General features: G+C 41.4%; 1 protein-coding gene across 1 annotated transcript in view; it reads left to right on the top strand.

Moving 5' to 3' along the window:
• Window positions 1–19655, top strand: part of si:ch211-171b20.3 — a 127555-nt gene that overhangs the window by 85055 nt on the left and 22845 nt on the right. Inside the window, exon 6 of the mRNA XM_048596311.1 lies at window positions 18718–18825. Coding sequence (XP_048452268.1) covers window positions 18718–18825 — 108 coding nt within the window. The remainder of the gene's footprint in view (window positions 1–18717; window positions 18826–19655) is intronic.

A 19655-nucleotide genomic window follows, 5' to 3' on the forward strand; every position in this document is an offset into this window, starting at 1 on the left:
AATCCAGTCAGGACTGTTTACAGTCTTGAATGTTTCAACGAGATTGCGTTATTCTTCTAAATTGTAGAGCATATAGACTCGGTTTACTCAAAGTCTCATCATATGATGATACTCTCTTTCTTGGGACTACTGAAGTGTACATTGACTGTACTGCCCCAATACAAGCATATCCTTCCTTAAGCATGGAGCCTGAAATTGAACACAGTATTCCAGTTGAGGTCTCACTACATTTATAGCAAGACCTCCTTATTCTTATCTAGTAGTAAAGAGCTATATGTCATGTGCTGTGTTATCTGCTCACTGTAGCTTTTTGTGTTCCATGTCTCTCAGATCATCAACATTGAGAATTTCCAAAGAAGTGTCGTATTGGACTCTGAAATTTACCTGTTTCTCTCTCCACTGCCAAGCCTGCTGAATTTCTCCTGCACTTTCCGTTATTACAAATGTCATGCTTTTTAAAAAAGTATTCTGATTTTTAATTCTTAAGAGCAAAGTGAACAATCTCATACTCCCCGCATTATGCTCCATCTATTACCTTGTTTCTCATACACTTAATCTGTCTACATATCTTTACAGCCTGTTTGTGCTGACCTTGTAGCTTGCATTCTCACTTAGCTTTACACCACCAACATACTTAAATGCATTGCTGTCTGCCTCTTTGTCAAGTCATTAATATAGATTGTTAATCGCTGATGGCCAACACTGATGCTTGTAGTCCTCCAGTAATTAGAGTCTGCCAAAATACATCACTTATTCCTGTTCCATGTTTCCTGTCTTAACCAATCCTCGATCCATTCTAACATTTAACCCCAATTCATTAGTTTCTATCATTTGTAATAATGTGTTAGTACCTTATCAAATGCCTTTTTGAAATTCAAGCATATTAGTCTATCTACCTAACTAGTTACATGTTTAAAGATAAATTTGTAAAACATGATTTTCCTTTTGTAAAATCGTATTGACTTATTCTAAGTGTACCATGTTTCCTAAATGCCTTGTTGAAACTTCTTTAATAATATATTGTAGCACTTTGCAGATATGTAACTTGTTGTTCCTTGTTTTCTCTCTTTCTTCTTTCTTCACCTACTGGTTTACATTTGTTATTTTCCAATCTGCTCAGACTCTTCCAGAACCTGTGGAATTTTGGATAAACCTTCCCATTTGCTATCACTCCTGCTTACTCTTTCAGAACTGTGGGATTTAGGCCATTAGGTCCTGGGGATTTGACTGATTTTAGTCCCATAAGTGTTTCTTTTTTAGCACTTTCTCTTTGCTCATATCAATTACCTTAATTCCTGCTCTTTCATTAGCCCATAAGTTTCCCTCTATTTCTAATATGTAAATTGTGATTTCGCCTATGAAGACAGACATGAAATGTTTGCTCAATGTCTTTGTTATTGTCCCCATAATAATTTCTCCTGTCTCTGCTTCAGTGACGAACATTCACTTTAGCTGTGGTTTTCCTTTGCAAAATCACTTTTGTATTTCTGCTTAGTTTACCCTCCTGTATTTTTTTCCTTTCTTATCAACTTTTTGGTGTCTCTTTGTTTTGTTTCCCTACAAAACAGTATCTGTTTTATTGCTGAATAACAATTCTGCATTGATTTAACAGTACAATGTTTGTAAGTTCAAAATGGGTGTAAGTGTTCAGTCCAAAAAGTGTCATATAGCCAGTTGGCTGATATTCTGTTGAGGAGTTAGGTGATCTGCTCCCAGTGCAAGCACAGTGTTTTCAAAGGTGCTCGTTGTGAACCGTTGCTTTCATCATTGTGTTGTGGATGCTGTGGACAGCAACCAGAGTTAGATCGCGGGCTGTTGGTAGGCCTGCAAGCACGAGACCTATGGTATCCACATAAAGTGTTTGGGGTGTTCAAGGTGAGTTTTTGTAGTGACACTTGAGTGGATGAAGTAAAAGGATGTTTGCACCTGCACTGATATCAAGATTTGCATATAAATTATCCTGATCCTTCATCTGCGTGCATGTAATCTAGATGGCTAAGGGTCTTGTGGCACAGTGGTAGTGGACTCTGGGTCGGAGGGTCCAGGTTCATGTCCCAACTGCCACAGTGGTGTATCACAACATCTCCAATAAGTTTGATTGCAAATAATTTTTGTAATTTGTATGGTGAGAAAGGCCTCTGTTCATATCACTTAATGTACAGGGTATATGTTCTTTGATGTTCCGTGTACGGAATATCTGCACACTTTGTGTTGAAGTTCTGGTCATTCCATAATATCTAGCTTAACTGGACATTTTATGGATCCTGTCATGATATTGTTTGGTATGTTCTTTTGCTTACTTGGAATGCTGTACCTGGCTGGCTTTTAGAGGAGGCTTCTTATGATGTTGAACCACTTGTTCTGGTCTTTGGTTTTAGCATTGGGCTTTCCAGTGTCTTCTGTGCTACAAACCTTGCATATTATTTTAAGAGCTGTGCATTTTCTGCATGCATGTATGAGGCTGCCTGCTTTGCTTACCAGCATATAGCCTATGGACTCTGTCTACCCATTAGGATGGCTTCACATTTGTATCAGCTTTGCAGTGTTCTTCCATTGTAAGCTTTTGATTTGGTCGGCCATGTCTTTTTCAAACATTTCATTGGAGTAGATACTATCGTGAGCTTGATTATTCTGTCAGTTAGCTCAGCTGCAATGATACCCCTTATCTTTTTGCATCTACTTCTGAATAGGTCAATGATCTGTTTGTTGTTGCTTAAAAGATGGAATCCTAGACTATATATTCTGAAATTGAGCTTCACTCATAATTTGATTGTTTTATCTGAATATTTCGGACACTTGTCAGACAGATCAGATGTGTTCAGACTGTGGAAACCTTCATTGCCTCTGGCAAAGACAATTTTAATGGTTTGTGAAATATTGAGATCCAGAAAACACAATTTGGCACGTTCTAACGAAAGAAATTTAGTTGAAGAATCTGAATATAGGAATTTTTTTTTGTCCATTTGCAGTCTTTTTGCGGTATCTGAATCTTTTAACAGCTATTTAAGTTTATTTCGGTTCATTTAGGGTTATCATGGCTCGGACTTGCAATACTTTTAGTAGCCAGTGCCTTAGCTGGTCACAGATAGTTGCTAGTCACTGGTGACACTGTGGAGTTAGAGACATAGAGTCATGCAGCATGGAAACAGACCCTTCAAACATATCCCTCCAAACTTTTTCTATTCATGAACTTATCCAAATGTCTTTTAAATGTTATAATTGTACCCGCATCCACCCCTTCCTCAGGAAGTTCATTCCACACACAAGCCACCTTCTGTGTAAAAATTTGTCTCTTATGTCTTTTTTAAATCTCTCTCCTCTCACCTTAGAAATGTGCCCCCTAATCTTGAAATCCCCCACTCTAGGGAAAAGACAACTACCATTAACTCTGTCTATATCTGTCATTATTTAATAAACTTCTATCAGGTCGCCTCTCAACCTCCTAAGCTCCAGTGAAAAATGTCCCAGCCTATCCAGCCTTGCTTTACAAATAAAACCTTCCATTCCTGGCAACAACCTGGTAAATCTCTTCTGACCCCTTTCCAGATTAATAATATCCTTCCTATAACTGGGTGACCAGAAATGGACACAGTATTCTAGAAGGGTATTCGTGGGCAGGCAATAGCTTAGGGTATTATTGCTAGACTATTAATCCAGAAACCCAGCTGGTGTTCTGGGGACTTGGGTTTGAATCCCACCACGGCAGATAGTGGAATTTGAATTCATTAATTTAAAAATGGTCTGGAATTACGAATCTATTGATCAACATGAAATCATTGCCGATTGTCGGAAAAACCCATCTGGTTCACTAATGTCCTTTAGGGAAGGAAATCTGCCACCCTCACCTGGACTGGCCTACATATGACTCCAGACCCACAGCAACGTGGTTGACTCTCAACTGCCCTCTGAAATGGCCACTCAGTTGTACCAATTGCTACAAAGTCTTGTAGAAATGAAACTGGCCGGATCACCAGAAAAGACAATGGCAGAAACGTCGACCCTGCAAAGTTCTTCTCCCTAACATCTGGGGGTTAGTGCCAAAATTGGGAGAGCTGTCTCACAGACTAGTTAAGCAACAGCCTGACATAGTCATACTCACAGAATCATACTTCATAGACAATGTCCCAGACACCACTGTTACTATCCCTGGATATGTCCTGTCTCACTGGCAGGACAGACCCAGCAGAGGTGGTGGCACAGTGGTATACACTCAGGAGGGTGTTGCTCTTGGAATCCTGAAAATTGACTCTGGACCCCATGAAGTCTCATGGCTTCAAGTTAAACATGGGCAAGGAAACCTCCTGCTAATTACCACATACCATATGCCCTCAGCTGATGAATCAGTACTCCTTAATGTTGAACAACACTTCGAGGAAGCACTAAGGATGGCAAGGGCACAAAGTGTACTCTGGTTGGGAGATTTCAGTGTCCACCACCAAGAGTGGCTTGATAGCGGTATTACTGATCGAGCTGGTCAGGTTCTAAAGGATATTGCTGCTAGACTGGGTCTGCGGCAGGTGGTGAGGGAACCAAAAAGAGGGAATAACATACTTTACCTCATATGTACTAATCTGCCAGCTGCAATTGCATCTGTCCATGACAGTATTGATAAGAGTGACCATCACACAGTCCTTGTGGAGACGAAGTCTTGCCTTCACATTGAGAATAACTTCCATCGTTTTGTGTGGCACTATCACCGTGCTAAATGGGACAGGCTTCGCACAGATCTAGCAACTCAAGACTGGGCATCCAGAGGGTCTGTGGGCTATCAACAGTAGCAGAATTGTTACTCCAGCACAATCTGTAATCTCATGGCCTGGCATATCCCCCACTCAACCAAGGTTCACTAGGTTGATTCCGGAGTTGAGGGGGTTGGCTTATGAGGAGAGACTGAGTAGATTGGGATTATATTCATTGGAATTCAGAAGATTGAGGGGGGATCTTATAGAAACATATAAAATTATGAAGGGAATAGATAAGATAGAAGTAGAGAGGATGGTTCCACTGGCAGGTGAAGCTAGGACAAGAGGGCATAGCCTCAAGATTAGAGGGAACAGATTTAGGACTGAATTGAGAAGGAATTTCTTCACCCAGAGGGTTGTTAATCTATGGAATTCCTTGCCCAGTGAAGTAGTTGACGCTACTTCAGTAAACGCTTTTAAAAAAAAGGTAGATTTTTTTTGAACAATAAAGGAATTAAGGGATACGGTGAGAACGCGGGTAAGTGGATTTGCGTCCATGAAAAGATCAGCCATGATCTTATTGAATGGCGGAGCAGGCTCAAAGGGCCAGATGGCCTACTCCTGCTCCTAGTTCTTATGTTCTTACCAGCAAGCCAGGGGATCAACCCTGGTTCAATGGAGAGTGCAGGAGGGAATGCCATGAGCAACACCAGGCATACCTGAAGATGAGGTATCAACCTGGTGAAGCCACCAAACAGGACTACATGCATGCCAAACAGCAAAAGTAGCAAGTGATAGACAGAGCTAATCGATCCCACAACTAACGGATGAGATCTAAGCTCTGCAGTCCTGCCATATCTAGTCATGAATGGTGGTGGACAATTAAACAACTCACTGGGGGAGGAGGCTCCACAAATATCCCCATCCTCAATGATGGAAGAGCCCAGCACATCAGTGCAAAAGATAAGGCTGAAACATTTGCAGCAATCTACTGGACTCACCACATTAACACAGTGGTGACAAGAACGGGCCAGAAGCTAGGAATACTGTGGCGAGTAACTCACCTCCTGACTCCTCAAAGCCTGTCCGCCATCTACAAGGTACAAGTCAGGAGTGTGATGGAGTACTCCCCACTTGCCTGGATGAGTGCAGACCCAACAACACTCAAGAAGCTTGTCACCATCCAGGACAAACCAGCCCGCTTGATTGGCACTACATCCACAAGCATTCACTCCCTCCACCACCGACGCTCAGTAGCAGCACTATGTGTACTATCTACAAGATGCACTGCAGAAATTCATCAAAGATCCTCAGACAGCACCTTCCAAACCCACGACCACTTCCATCTAGAAGGACAAGGGCATCAGACATATGGGAACACCACCACCTCCAAGTTCTCCTCAAAGTTACTCACCATCCTGACTTGGAAATATATCACCGTTCCTTCACTGTTGCTGGGTCAAAATCATTGAATTCCCTCCCTAATAGCATTGTGGGTCAACCCACAACAGGAGGACTGCAGCGGTTCAAGAAGGCAGCTCACCACCACCTTCTCAAGGGCAACTAGGGATAGGCAGGAAATGCGGGCCAGCCAGCGACGCTCACATCCCACAAATGAATAGAAAGAAAAGGCCCTCACCAATGTTCTGTACGACCTCAACATGACTTCCCAACTCCTATATTCAAGGACTGAGCAATGAAGGCAAGCGTGCCAAATGCCTTTTTAACCACCCTGTCTATATGTAATGCAAACTTCAAAGAATTACGTACCTGCACCCCAGGTCCATCAGTTCTACAACACTACCCAAGGGCCTATCATTAATTGTATAAACACTACCTTTGTTTGTTGTACCAAAATGCAACAGCTCACATTTATCCAGATTTAAATCTAACTGCTGTTTTTCAGCCCAGTGACCCATTTGATCAAGATCCCGTTGTAGTCTTAGAAAACCTTCACTGTCTGATATGCCACCAATTTTGGTGTCATCTGCAAACTTACTAACCATGCCTTCTATACTCGCATCCAAATCATTTATATAAATGATTAACAAAAGAGGACCTAGAACCGATCCCTGTGGATCATCGGTGGCCATGGGCCTCCAGTCTGAAAAACAACACTCCACCATTACCCTCTGTCTCCTGTCGTTAAGTCAATTATGTATCCAGTTGGCAAGCAGATGGTGGAATTTGAATTCAATAACAAAAATCTGGAAGTAAAAATCTACTAATTGCCATGAAATCACTGTTGATTGTAGAAAAAACCCATCTGGTTCACTAATGTCCTTCAGGGAAGAAAATCTGCGATCATCACCTGGTCTAGTCTACATGTGATTCCAGACTCATAGCAATGTGAATGACTCTCAATTGCCCTGTGAAACGGCCTAGAAAACCATTCAGTTGTACCATTAACTACAAAGTCTCAAAGAAATGAATCTGCAGATTACTTGCCATTGACCTAGGCACCGGGAAAGACAATAGCATAAACAGGCCTGTTGACCGTGCAACGTCCTCCTCATTAACATCTGGGGTATAGTGCCAAAATTGGGAGAGCTGTCCTGCAGATTAGTTAAGCAACAGCCTGACATAGTCATACTGACAGAATCATACCTTACAGACAATGTCCCGTACACCACCAGGACAGACTCAGCAGAGGTAGCGATATAGTGGTATACAGTAAGGACTTTAGCGCTGGGAGTCCTCAACATACTTGGCCTCATCCTTACCAATCTGCCAGTTGCAGTTGCATCTGTCCATGGTAGTATCGGTAGGAGTGATGACCGCACAGTCCATGTGGAGACGAAGTCCTGCCTTCACATTGAGAATAACCTCCATCGTGTTGTGTGGCATTATTACAGTGCTAAATGAGACATTGTTTGCACAAATCTAGCAACTCAAGACTGGGCATCCATGAGACGCTGTGGGCAATCAACAGAAGCAGAAAAACAGATCCAGCATGATCTGTAACCTCATGGGCTGGCATATTCATCCATTCAGCCATTACCATCAAGCCAGGGGATCAACCCTGGTTCAACAGAGAGTGCAGGAGGGCATGCCAGGAGGAACAGCAGGCATACCTGAAGATGAGGTATCAACCTGGTGAAGCCACCAAACAGGACTACTTGCATACCAATCAGCATAAGCTGCAAGTGATAGACAGATCTAAGCGATCCCACAACCAACGGATCAGATCTAAACTCTGCAGTCCTGCCACATCCAGTCGTGAATGGTGATGGGCAATTAAACAACTCACTGGAGGAGGAGGCTCCACAAATATCCCCATCCTCAATGATGGAAGAACCCAGCACATCAGTGCAAAAGGCAAGACTGAAGCTTTTGCAGCAGTAGTGCCGAGTGGATGATCCATCTCGGCCTCCTTCAATGGTCCCCAGCATTACAGATACCAGTCTTCAGCCAATTCGAATCACTCCACATGATATCAAGAAACCTTTGGAGACACTGGATTTGGAAAAGGCTACAGGCCCTGACAACATTCCAATGATAGTACTGAAGACTTGTGCTCCAGAACTTGCCACTCCCCTAGCCAAGCTGTTCCAGTACATTTACAACACTGGTATCTACCCAACAATGTGGAAAATTGCCCAAGTATGTCCTGTACGTAAAAAGCAGGACAACTACAACCTGGCTAATTACTGCCCCATCAGTCTCCTCTCGATCATCTGTAAAGTGATGGAAGCTTTCATCAGCAGTGCTATCAAGCAGCACCTGTTCAGAAATAACCTGCTCAGTGACGCACAGTTTGGGTTCCTCCAGGGTCACTCAGCTCCTGACCTCATTACAGCCTTGGTTCAAACATGGACAAAAGAGCTGAATTTCAGAGGTGAGGTGAGAGTGACAGCACTTTAATATCAAGGCTGCATATCAAGACTGAGTATGGCATCAAGGAGCCCTAGCAAAACTGGAATCAGTTGTTATCAGGGGGCAAACTCTGCGGTGGTTTGAGTCATACCTGATAAGTAGGCAGATGGTTGTGCTTGTTGGAGGTCAATCACCTCAGCTCCAGGACATCTCTGCAGGCGTTCCTCAGGGTAGTGTACTCAGCCCAACCATTTCCAACTGCTTCATCAATGGCCTTCCCCCTATCATAACGTCAGAAGTGGGGATGTTCACCGATGATTGCATAATGTTCAACACCATTTGTGACTCCTCAGATACTGATGAAGTCCATGTTCAAATGCAGTAAGATCTGGACAATATCCAGGTTTAGGTTCACAATGGCGAGTAACATTCGTGCCACATAAATGCCAGGCTATTACCATCAGGAATAAGAGATAATCCAACCACCGCCTCTTGGCATTCAATGGTGTTACAAACACTGAATTTCTCACTATCAACATCCTGGGGGTTATTATTGGCCAGAAACTTAACTAGACTCACCACATAAACACAGTGGTTACAACAGCAGGTAAGGAATACTGTAGCGAATAACTCACGTCCTGACTCCTCCAAACCTGTTCACCATCTACAAGGCACAAGTCAGAAGTGTGATGGAATACTCCACACTTGCCTGAATGAGTGTAGCTACAACAATACTCAAGAAGCTTGATGCCATCCAGGACAAAGCAGCTTGCTTGATTGGCAGTACATCCACAAGCAGCAGGATTGTGTGCTATCTACAAGGTGGACTGCAGAAATTCACCAAAGATCCTTAGACACCACCTTCCAAACCCACAACCACTTGCATCTAGAAGGACAAGGGCAGCAGATATATGGGAGCACCCACCACCTCCAAGTTCCCCACCAAGCCAGTCATCATCCTGATTTGGTCATATATTGCTGTTCCTTCACTGTTGCTGAGTCAAAATCATGGAATTCCCTCTCTAATGGTATTGTGAGTCAACCCACAGCAGGTATACTGCAGTGGTTCAAGAAGGCAGCTCATCACCACCTTCTCAAGGGCAACTAGAGACGGGCAATAAATGCTGGCCAGCCGGCGATGCCCACATCCCACATATGAATTAAAAAAAAATTAAATTTAACCAAGTTGTCTATATCTAAAATAAGATTCTCTTTTATTCTTGACTAGAACCTCAATATCTTTATCTATTGTTCTGTAATCTTACAAGTCTTACCCTTCACTCCAACAGGAAAATAATGCCTCTGAACTCTTGTCATCACACTCTTGAATGCCTCCCACTTGTCAGACATCATTTTATCTGTGAACAGTCTGCTCCAATCAACCTTTGAAAGTTTCTGTCTTCATACCATTAAAGTTTGCCTTACTTCAGTTAAAAACTTCACCTTTTATGGCAGGCTTATCCTTTTCCAGAACCATTTTGAAACTATTAGAATTATGATCACTAGACCCAAAGTGTTCCCCCACTTTTACCTGCCCTGCCTTATTGCCCAAAAGAAGGTCTAGTTTTGCTCCTTCTCTAGTAGGAGCATCCACATATTGATAAAGAAAATTTTCTTGAATACATTTGACAAATTCTTTACTATTGAAACCTTTAACACTATGGTAGCCCCAGTCAATGTTTGGAAAATTAAAGTCCCCCATTATTACAACCATATTATGTGTTCATTCTGCGTTTTCCTAGTTTCTGCACTTAAGCATTCCCCAACCCACCTCCAACCCATTAACAAAGCTGTGATTTTGGTAGGTAAATAGCCACAAATGTAATTGCAAACCGTGACAAATACTTGTGTACAGTCTTATTCTTGCTGCTTGGAGCGGTTAGTGAATAGATTCTTCTTCATAGCCTAGTCTACAGCATTTAGCTTCAGCAGTAATGATCTCTCCTGTCTGTGAGTTCTCCTTGCCTGAAGTATGGCGAACCTCATTAAACCACCACCAGTTGTCTCTCTCTAATGAGACTGCAGCCCTATGTCCACTAAGACTATGTGACTTTATCTTTAGTTTAAAGTGAGATCTCACTCCAGGCTCTGCTTTTTAAGTTGTATTCCTGCTTAAGTTTTGCAAGAGCTTGACCTATAATGATTAAGCTGTACCAATTTGAACAATCTTACCAGACTGAATGCCTGGCAGAATGAAGGTATGGTATGTAAATTCCCCACAAAGGTATAAAATCGTATACACGTGGTGAGGTTTGATTGATGTTTCACTTTGTTTATTGAAGTGATAAATTAAACTGCATTTATTTCAATGCAAGAGGCCTATCAGGTAAGGCAGATGAACTTGGCATGATTGGAGACATGGGACTGGGATGTCATTGCAATTGCAGAGACGTGGCTCAGGGATGGACAGGACTGGCAGCTTAATGTTCCACGGTATAGATGCTATAGGAAGGATGTAAGGGGAGCAAGAGAGGAGGGGGAGTGGCATTTTTGATTAGAGACAACATTACTGCTGTACTTATGGAGGATATTCTGGGTGGAACTGAGAAATAAGAAACAGATGATCACCTTTTTGGGATTATACCATAGACCCCCCCCCCAATAGTTAGTGGGAAATCGAGAAACAAATGTGTAAGGGGGTCTCCGTTATCTGTGAGAATAATAGAGTGGTTATGGTATGGGATTTTAATTTTCCAAATATAGTTTTAAAACAGTGATGGAAAAGGATAGACCGGATCTAAAAGTTAAAGTTCTAAATTGGAGGAAGGCCAATTTTGACGGTATTAGACAAGAGCTTTCAAAAGTTGATAGGGGGCGGATGCTCACATGTAAAAGGGATGGCTGGAAAATGAGAAACATTCAAAATGAGATAACGAGAGTCCAGAGACAGTATGTTCTTTTTAGGGTGAAGGGCAAGGCTGATAGGTGTAGGAAATGCTGGATGACCAGAGAAATTGAGGTTTTGGTCAAGAAGAAGAAAGAAGCATAAATCAGGTATAGACAGCAAGGATTCAGTGAATCCCTAGAACAGTATAAAGGCAGTAGGAGTATACTTAAGAGGGAAATCAGGAGGGCAAAAAGGGGACATGAAATAGCTTTAACAAATAGGGTTAAGGAGAATCGAAAGGGATTCTACAAATACATTAAGGACAAAAGGGTAACTAAGGAGAGAATAAGGTCCCTTAAAGATCAGCGAGGCCACCAATGTGTGGTACTGCAGGATACGGGGGAAGATAATAAATGAGTATTTTGCATCAGTGTTTACTGTGGAGAAGGATATCGAAGATAGCGAATGTGGGGAAATAAATAGCGACATCTTAAAAAATGTCCACGTTACAGAGGAGGATGTGCTGAATGTCTTGAAATGCATAAAGGTGGATAAATCCCCAGGACCCAATCAGGTGTACCCTAGAACTCGGTGGGAAGCAAGGGAAGAGATTGGTGGGCCCCTTGCTGAGAAATTTGTATCATTGAGAACCACAGGTGAGGTGCCGGAAGCCTGGAGGTTGGCTAACTTTGTGCCACTATTTAGGAAAGGTGGTAAGGAAAAACCAGAGAACCAAAGACCAATGAGCCTGACATCTGTGGTGGGCAAGTTGTTGGAGGGAATCCTGAGGGACAGATTAACGTGTATTTGGAAAGCCAAGGACTGATTGGGGATAATCAACGCAGCTTTGTGCATGGGAAATTGTGTCTCACTAACTTGTTTGAGTTTGTTGAAGAAGTAACAAAGAGGATTGATGAGGGCAGAGTGGTGGATGTGATTTATTTGGACTTCAGTAAGGCGTTCGACAGGGTCCGCATGGTAGACTGGTTAGCAAGGTTAGATCACACAGAATACAGGGAGAACTAGCTATTTGGATACAGAACTGGCTCGAAGGTAGAAGACAGAGGGTGGCGATGGAAGGTTGCTTTTCAGACTGGAGGCCTGTGACCAGCATTATGCCATAACCATCTGTGCTGGGTCTACTGCTTTTTGTCATTTATATAAATGATTTGGATGTGAACATAGGAGGTATGGTTAGTAAGTTTGCAGATAACACTAAAATTGAAGGTAAAATGGAAGAAGTTACCTCAGAGTACAACAGGATCTTGATCAAATGGGCCAATGGGCCAAGGAGTGGCAGACAGAGTTTAATTTAGATAAACGTGAGGTGCTGCATTTTGGAAAGGCAAATCAAGGCAAGACTTATACACTTAATGGTAAGGTCCTGGGGCAGTGTTGCTGAACAAAGAAGACCTTGGAATGCAGGTTCATAGTTCGTTGAAAGTGGAGGTGCAGGTAGATAGGATAGTGAAGAAGGCATTTGGTATGCTTGCCTTAATGGTCAGTGTATTGAGTATAGGAATTGGGAAGTCATGTTGCGGCTGTACAGGATATTGGCTCAGCCACTTTTGGAGTATTGCATTCATTTCTGGTCTCCCTCCTATAGGAAGGATATTGTGAAACTAGAAAGGATTCAGAAAAGATTTACAAGGATATTACCAGGGTTGGAGCGTTTGAGCTCTAAGGAGAGGCTGAATAGGTTGGGGCTATTTTCCCTGGGGCATCAGAGACTGAGGGGTGACCTTATAGAAGTTTATAAAATCATGAAGAGCTTGGATAGGGTAAATAGGCAAGGTCTTTTCAATGGGGGTGAAGGAATCCAAACCTAGAGGGATAAGTTTAAGGTGGGAGGCGAAAGACATAAAAAGACCTAAGTGGCAACTTTTTCACACAGAGGGTAGTGCATATATTGAATGAGCTGGAAGAGGAAGTAGTGGAGGCTAGTATGAGTATTACATTTAAAAGGCATCTGGATGGGTATATGAATAGGAAGGGCTTAGAGGGATATGGGCCAAATGCTGGCAAATGGGACTAGATTTATTTCAGATATCTGGTTAGCATGGATGAGTTGGACCAAAGGGTTTGTTTCCGTGCTGTGTATCTCTATGACTCTATGAATGTGGACGGGTTGAGGCTTTTATATTTTGCATTCAAATCTTCAAAATCATTTTGCATGTTACAGATGGTGTACTTAAAATTTAGATATCTTCAAAAGCCAGCAGTGCTGTAGTCTTCTTTTAACTGTAAGTCTACTTATCACACAAAGGGGTTAAAGACCATGTGGGTTCTTTATTTGAAGATAAGAGTATGTGGATAATATTCACTTGGAGCTAATATGGTGACTGCTGTCATTGCTGCTTCAGACTACACAGAAATCATGGAATTAATACATCACATCCTGTTGAGATATGTAATGATTGACAGCAGTTTAAGTTCTGCCCGTTTAAGGTGTATGTCAAGATAAATCAAGGTACAACCTATTCATCTTGTACAGGCCTCACCTCTCCCAGAAACAGTTCTAATGCCTCAAGAATACAGTCTTCTTGCAGCTCTGATTACGTACTGATCAACTCTTCCTCCCTATTTCTGTACTCACTAGCTCACATCACCAGGAATAATCTGGTGATTACTTTCATTCTTTCTGTTCATGTCATTGGTGCCAACATGGACTGTGACCTCTGCCTGTTCACTCTGCCCCATCAGCATATTCTGTAGCCACTCAACGACATCCTTGACCACATGCCATTTTGGGTTATAACTCCAGCTACCAAATTGCCTGTCTGTTCCCCTCAATATCAAAACACCCACCTCTGATACTTCTCTATTTTGCTTCTGCCCTTGACCTCCCCCATTCAGTTGAGCCACCCATAAAGGCCAGAACTTCTTTCTGCCTGCACTCCCCAGAATTGAGTAATAGTTGGACAATGATGTTTTCAAGGGATTGCATGCCATGTCTACGTTGCTGTTCTGGCAGTCACTCTTTTCCCCTCTGCCTGCACATATATGCTGTGAGGTGACCAAGACCAGAAGCAGAAGTAGGCCTTTCAGCCTATGAAGTCTGCTCCACCATTCAATGAAATCATGGCTGATCTGATAATCCTTAAATCCACTTTCCTGCCTTTTCCCCATAACCCTGGATTCCCTTACTGATTAAAAATCTATCTCCGCCTTGAATATACTTAACAACACAGCTTCTACAGCTCTCTGTGGTGAAGAAATTCCACAGATTCACTTCCATCTGAAAGACGAAATTCCTCTTCATCTCTGTCTTACATGTGCAACCCCTTACTGTGAGATTGTGCCCTCTGGGGCACAAAGGGAAACAACCCTTCTGTATCTATCCAGTCCACTAAGAATCTTGCATGTTTCAATAAGGACACCTCTTGTTTTCTAAACTCGAATGAGTACAGGCTCATCCAACTCAACCTCTCCTCATAGAACAGTCTCTCTAATCCTTTTGAAATAAGACCAACATTCCATTTGCCCTCTCCGTATTACCTGCTGAACTTGTATACTAGCTTGTTGTGATTTATGCACAATGGTTCCAACATCACTGAAGAAGATTAAGAGGTGACTTTATTAAGGTGTTCAAAATTATGAACAATTTTGACAGAGTAAAGAAGGATATTCTGTTTCTACTAGTTGGTATGTTGAGGTCACAATTTCAAGATTGTCAACAAGAGAGCTTGGAGTGATATGAGGAGAAACTTCTGTCTGGGAGACTGATGCCATAGGAGGTTTCAAAAAGAGCTGGATATATATTTGGAAGTCTTGAATTTAGAGGGCTACAAAGATAGGGCTGGAGAATGGGAGTAGCTGAGTAGCTATTTTGTGAAGTGGTATAACCATGATGGACCAAATTACCTCCTTCTGTATTGTAAAATTTTATTATTCTGTGATTCTATATCCAGTGCTGTGAATAAGATATACATTTGGTACATTTAACTGGCTTGCATGAGCAAATTCAAATTGAATAGAAGGTGATAAGTGCCTGGAATGCACTTCCAAAGGAGACGGTAAAAGCAGTTTAAGAAGCATCTTGACAGATACATGAATAGGCAGGGAGTAGGATGGCATGGAAACAATCTGTCTTTTGTTTAGAGAGGCATCATGTGTCGGCGCAGGCTTGGTGTGCCGAGGGGCCTGTTTCTGTGGCTGTTTTTATAATTTGTACCTAACTCTCAAATCTCCAATTACAATATTCCTGAATAACTTAATTGGCCCTTTTCAAATCATCTAGCCACAATCAATATCAATCTATCAATACCACAATTTGTAACACTTCAACTTAAGCAGGAAAATGTTGTAAACAAGGTCACTTAGTAATTTGAATATCTAGTGATTAAAAATAGATTGGGGGTACCACAGTCAATTAACGTTAACTGGATTGCTGATTATTAACCAATCACTGAGATTACTATCTAAAAATGATATAAATTAACAAAATTAGTTTGGCATTCATTTAGAAATAACTTCCTTAGAAACTTGTAAAGTGAACGATATTAAGTAGCCAATCTGTGAGCTTCTGTGGTTAGCATTCTTTCTTGCCCTTTTGAACTGCACAATTTCTTCTGGGTTAGTGGTAATGGCTTCTGGGATTTCATTTGATGAACATCCTTTGTAGCAGGACATTCATTTTTGTGTTGTCTGCTTCAGGCTAATTCCATTACGGATTGGGATAAGCAGCTAGCGCATGTGAGAATAAAAATTAATTTCTTGACTAACAAATATTCTAGGATAGCTTTCGACAATAATATGCCCTAGAACAAACTAGGTCCAAGTCATAATAGATTCAGTGATAATTAATTAATTGTTTTTTTTAATTGCCTAATGGTGCATTAACATTTAACCAGTAATAATTATAACATGATCAAATTCAATCTAGTGTCTGAAAGGGAAAAATGCAAAACAACCACTAAGTTTCTAGCACTTAATTACTTAAAGTTAACAATAATTACTTGAGGTAATTACTTTGATGCAATAAGACAGCAGTTGCCTGCAGTAAACTGTGTAAATTGGATAAAGACAGAAGTGTGAATTCTTTAGAAAATAATTTAATGCATTATAGCACCAGTTTATATTCTTTGATTAAGAGCTTCGTATTCCAAGAAAACAAAGGTCAGTGATGCTTCCAATTATATTAGGAAATGGTCAGAGCTTTGGAACAATGTGAACTTCCTGATAACTGGTAGAATGGGATCTAGATGTATGATGTGTGTATCACAGAAAGTTTGTATGCAAGTACAGCACTTGATTAAGAAGGCAAATGAAATGGCATTTATTGCAAGAGGAAATCGAATATAAACGTAAAGAAGTTCTGCTCCAACTGTATAGGGTGTTGGTGAGACAATAGCTGGAGTATGTGTACGATTTTTATCTCCTTATTTGAGAAAAGATATAATTGTTTTAGAAGCAGTTCAGAGAAGGTTAACTTGATTCATTTCTGTGTGAAGGCCTTATTGTTTGAAGAAAGGTTAAACAGGTTATGCCTATATGCTTTGGAGTTTAAAAGAATTAGAAGTGATCTTATTGAAAGATATGAGATCTTGAGTTGACTGGAAAGGTTGGATTGCTGGAGAATGTTCCGTCTTGTGGAAGAGACTAAAACCAGGGACACCATTTAAGAATAAGAGATCTCCCTTTTAAGTCAGATAAGGAGAATTTATTTTCCTTTTAGAAGGTTGTTAGTGAATGGAATTCTGTTCGCCAGAAGTACCGGACACTGGGTCATTAAATTTATTCAAGATTGTTAGATTTTTGATAGACAAGATAGTTAAGGGTGATGTGGCATAGACAGGAAAGTGCAGATGAGAAAGTGCAGATCAGTGATCATCTTATTCACTGGTGGAACAGGCTTAAAGAGCCAAAAACTCCATCATATGTCTTGTGTCATGGATTATTATTTACTTAGACAAAACGTTAAACTAAAATAAGCACACAAAAATGCATAAAATAGCCCAGATTCTAGTGATTGGAAAAGAGAAAGAAAAGCAAAAAAACTATAAGGTCATTCAAGACTAAAAGGAATACTTGTGAGGGATCTCAAAATTAGGCAAAACATTTTCACAATTACATTAGAAAAAGGGAGGGTGATCAGAAACAATGAGGCTCTCTTGATATCCAATAAGTGATATTGTCAATGAACATAAATGCCAAACAGGTCAAATTGTTGCTTTGTACCAGTATTTTCAGTTGAGGAAGAAGTCAGCACCACAGTCATTCATTCTAAGAAAACTGATATTGAGTCAGGGACAGGATCGCACAAAAATTAATACAAACAAAATAAGTTAGTGAAGAAAATAATGACACTGAAGTGTGACAAATATGCTGGATCAGATAGCTTCCGTTACATGATTTTGAAGGAGTAATTTGTTACCTAAACTGGTGATTTGGAGTTTACAAGTGACCAGAGATCTAACTCTTGTGGCACAGTGATAATGTTCCTGACTTTGAGCCAGGAGGCCTGTGTCTGGAGGTGCATAGTAACATGTCTGAACAGTCTGATTAGAAAATATCTGTAAATACTGTGGCTGTAAAAGCGGCTCAGACACTGGGAACTTCATGGGGAGTAATTCACCTCTTAAATCTCTACAGTTTGTTTGCCATGTATAAGCACAAGTCGGGGGTGTTCCCAGCCTGAATAAATGTGCTCCCAAGAAAATCAACACCATTTAGGACAAAGCAGTCCCCTTGATTGGCATCCCATCTCCTACATTAAACATTCACTTCTTCCATTTCTGTTTCACAGGCATAACTACACCAGCTAGACTGCAGCTGTTCAAGGGCAATTAGGGTTGTGGTACAAGAGTGCTGGCTTTGCCAGCAACCCTCGCAAACCTTGAGACAACAAAACAAAAAGACAGCTCTTACCCACCACGCCACCAAACACTCATGCTACTTATTGCACCACATCCACATCATTCACTAGCCACAGTCCCTGGCATTAGGATGCACATCAAACATCCAGATACACTTTACCCACAGACTTACCAATCCTGTAAAGCACACATAGATCTCTCACTGCTTCCACGTACCTCCAACTATTTAGTTATGGCAAGTACATTATCCAAACACAGTGTGTAATGTTTGACATTCTGGCCTCTATTTAGCAAGACAAGGTGGTGCACCTTAAAGGGAGTAGATCTGTTAGTTACAAAGATGGCTGTATTTTCTGAGTGCTACAGAGGAGATGACTCTCAGCTCATGGGCTGGCTGCAGTAGAATCATCCAGCATTGCTGAGAGCATTGAGGACATTATATCTTTCTCAGCTCCCAACTCACCCTTATTCTGTTATCAAGCCTGATGAGAAATATGTTGTTGATTAGACCATTTCCTTTCTACCTGTCAACCCCAGCCTTCACAACAACTTTCTTTTGATTTTCTGCCTTCAGGAACTGCCACAGCAGCCCAAAGGAGGAAAGAGAGAGAGCTACAGCACAGTACAGAAGAAGAGGTGCTGTCACTTGATCTGACAATGGCAGCCACTGACTCAAATACTGGTACTGTATATAACTTGGAGCCTAGTATGAAGTTGGAATCAGCATGTAATGAAATATTGTGCAAGACTGGGTGGCCACATCAGGGTCAAGGGTGTGCTCAACAGAGGCCCAGATTGCAGACATGCTGCTGCAGGGATTCAGATGAAAATCTTTGTAAGGCAGGATAGAGGTGAACACTGATGGGCATGTACATTGTGATGATGAATGCTTTGAAAAAATGCCATTGATCTGGTACCTTGACATGATCCAGCTGTCTTTCTCATGACAGGTTGGTGAAGTGGTTGGGAAATTCTGCAGCTGAGACAGGAGACAATTAAACTTATTAAGGAGGAAATTAAAGGGAATTACCAAGTGAAATCTCTCTTTCCCACCACACTGCATATCTAACACAGTAGGTTAGAAAAGGTGAGAGCACAACGGGAGGATTCTATTTGTGAAAATGACAAATCTGTGAAGGCTTTCATCAATTAGCTTGAAGACCTACAAACATGACCAGTTTGTAAGGCTGATTGGTAAATTACTTCTCATGTCAGTGCTATAATTGCATTGAAAGCTCTTGACTGAAATTTTAATTATTTCTTTTTCATAGAATCGCTAAAATCCTATAGTTTACCCACCTAGCCTGTACATCCCTGAACACTACAGGGCAATTTAGCATGGCCAATCCATCAAACCTGCACATCTTTAGACTGTGGAAGGAAACCCACACAGACACAGGGAAAACGTGCAAACTCCACACAGTCACCCAAAGCTGGAATCAAACTCAGGTCCCTGGTGCTGTGAGGCAGCAGTGCTAACTACTGTGCCACTGTGCCATCAACATATGCTGT

The sequence above is a fragment of the Rhincodon typus genome, chromosome 4 (genome assembly GCF_021869965.1).
Source record: "Rhincodon typus isolate 14 chromosome 4, sRhiTyp1.1, whole genome shotgun sequence".
NCBI lineage: Eukaryota > Metazoa > Chordata > Chondrichthyes > Orectolobiformes > Rhincodontidae > Rhincodon > Rhincodon typus.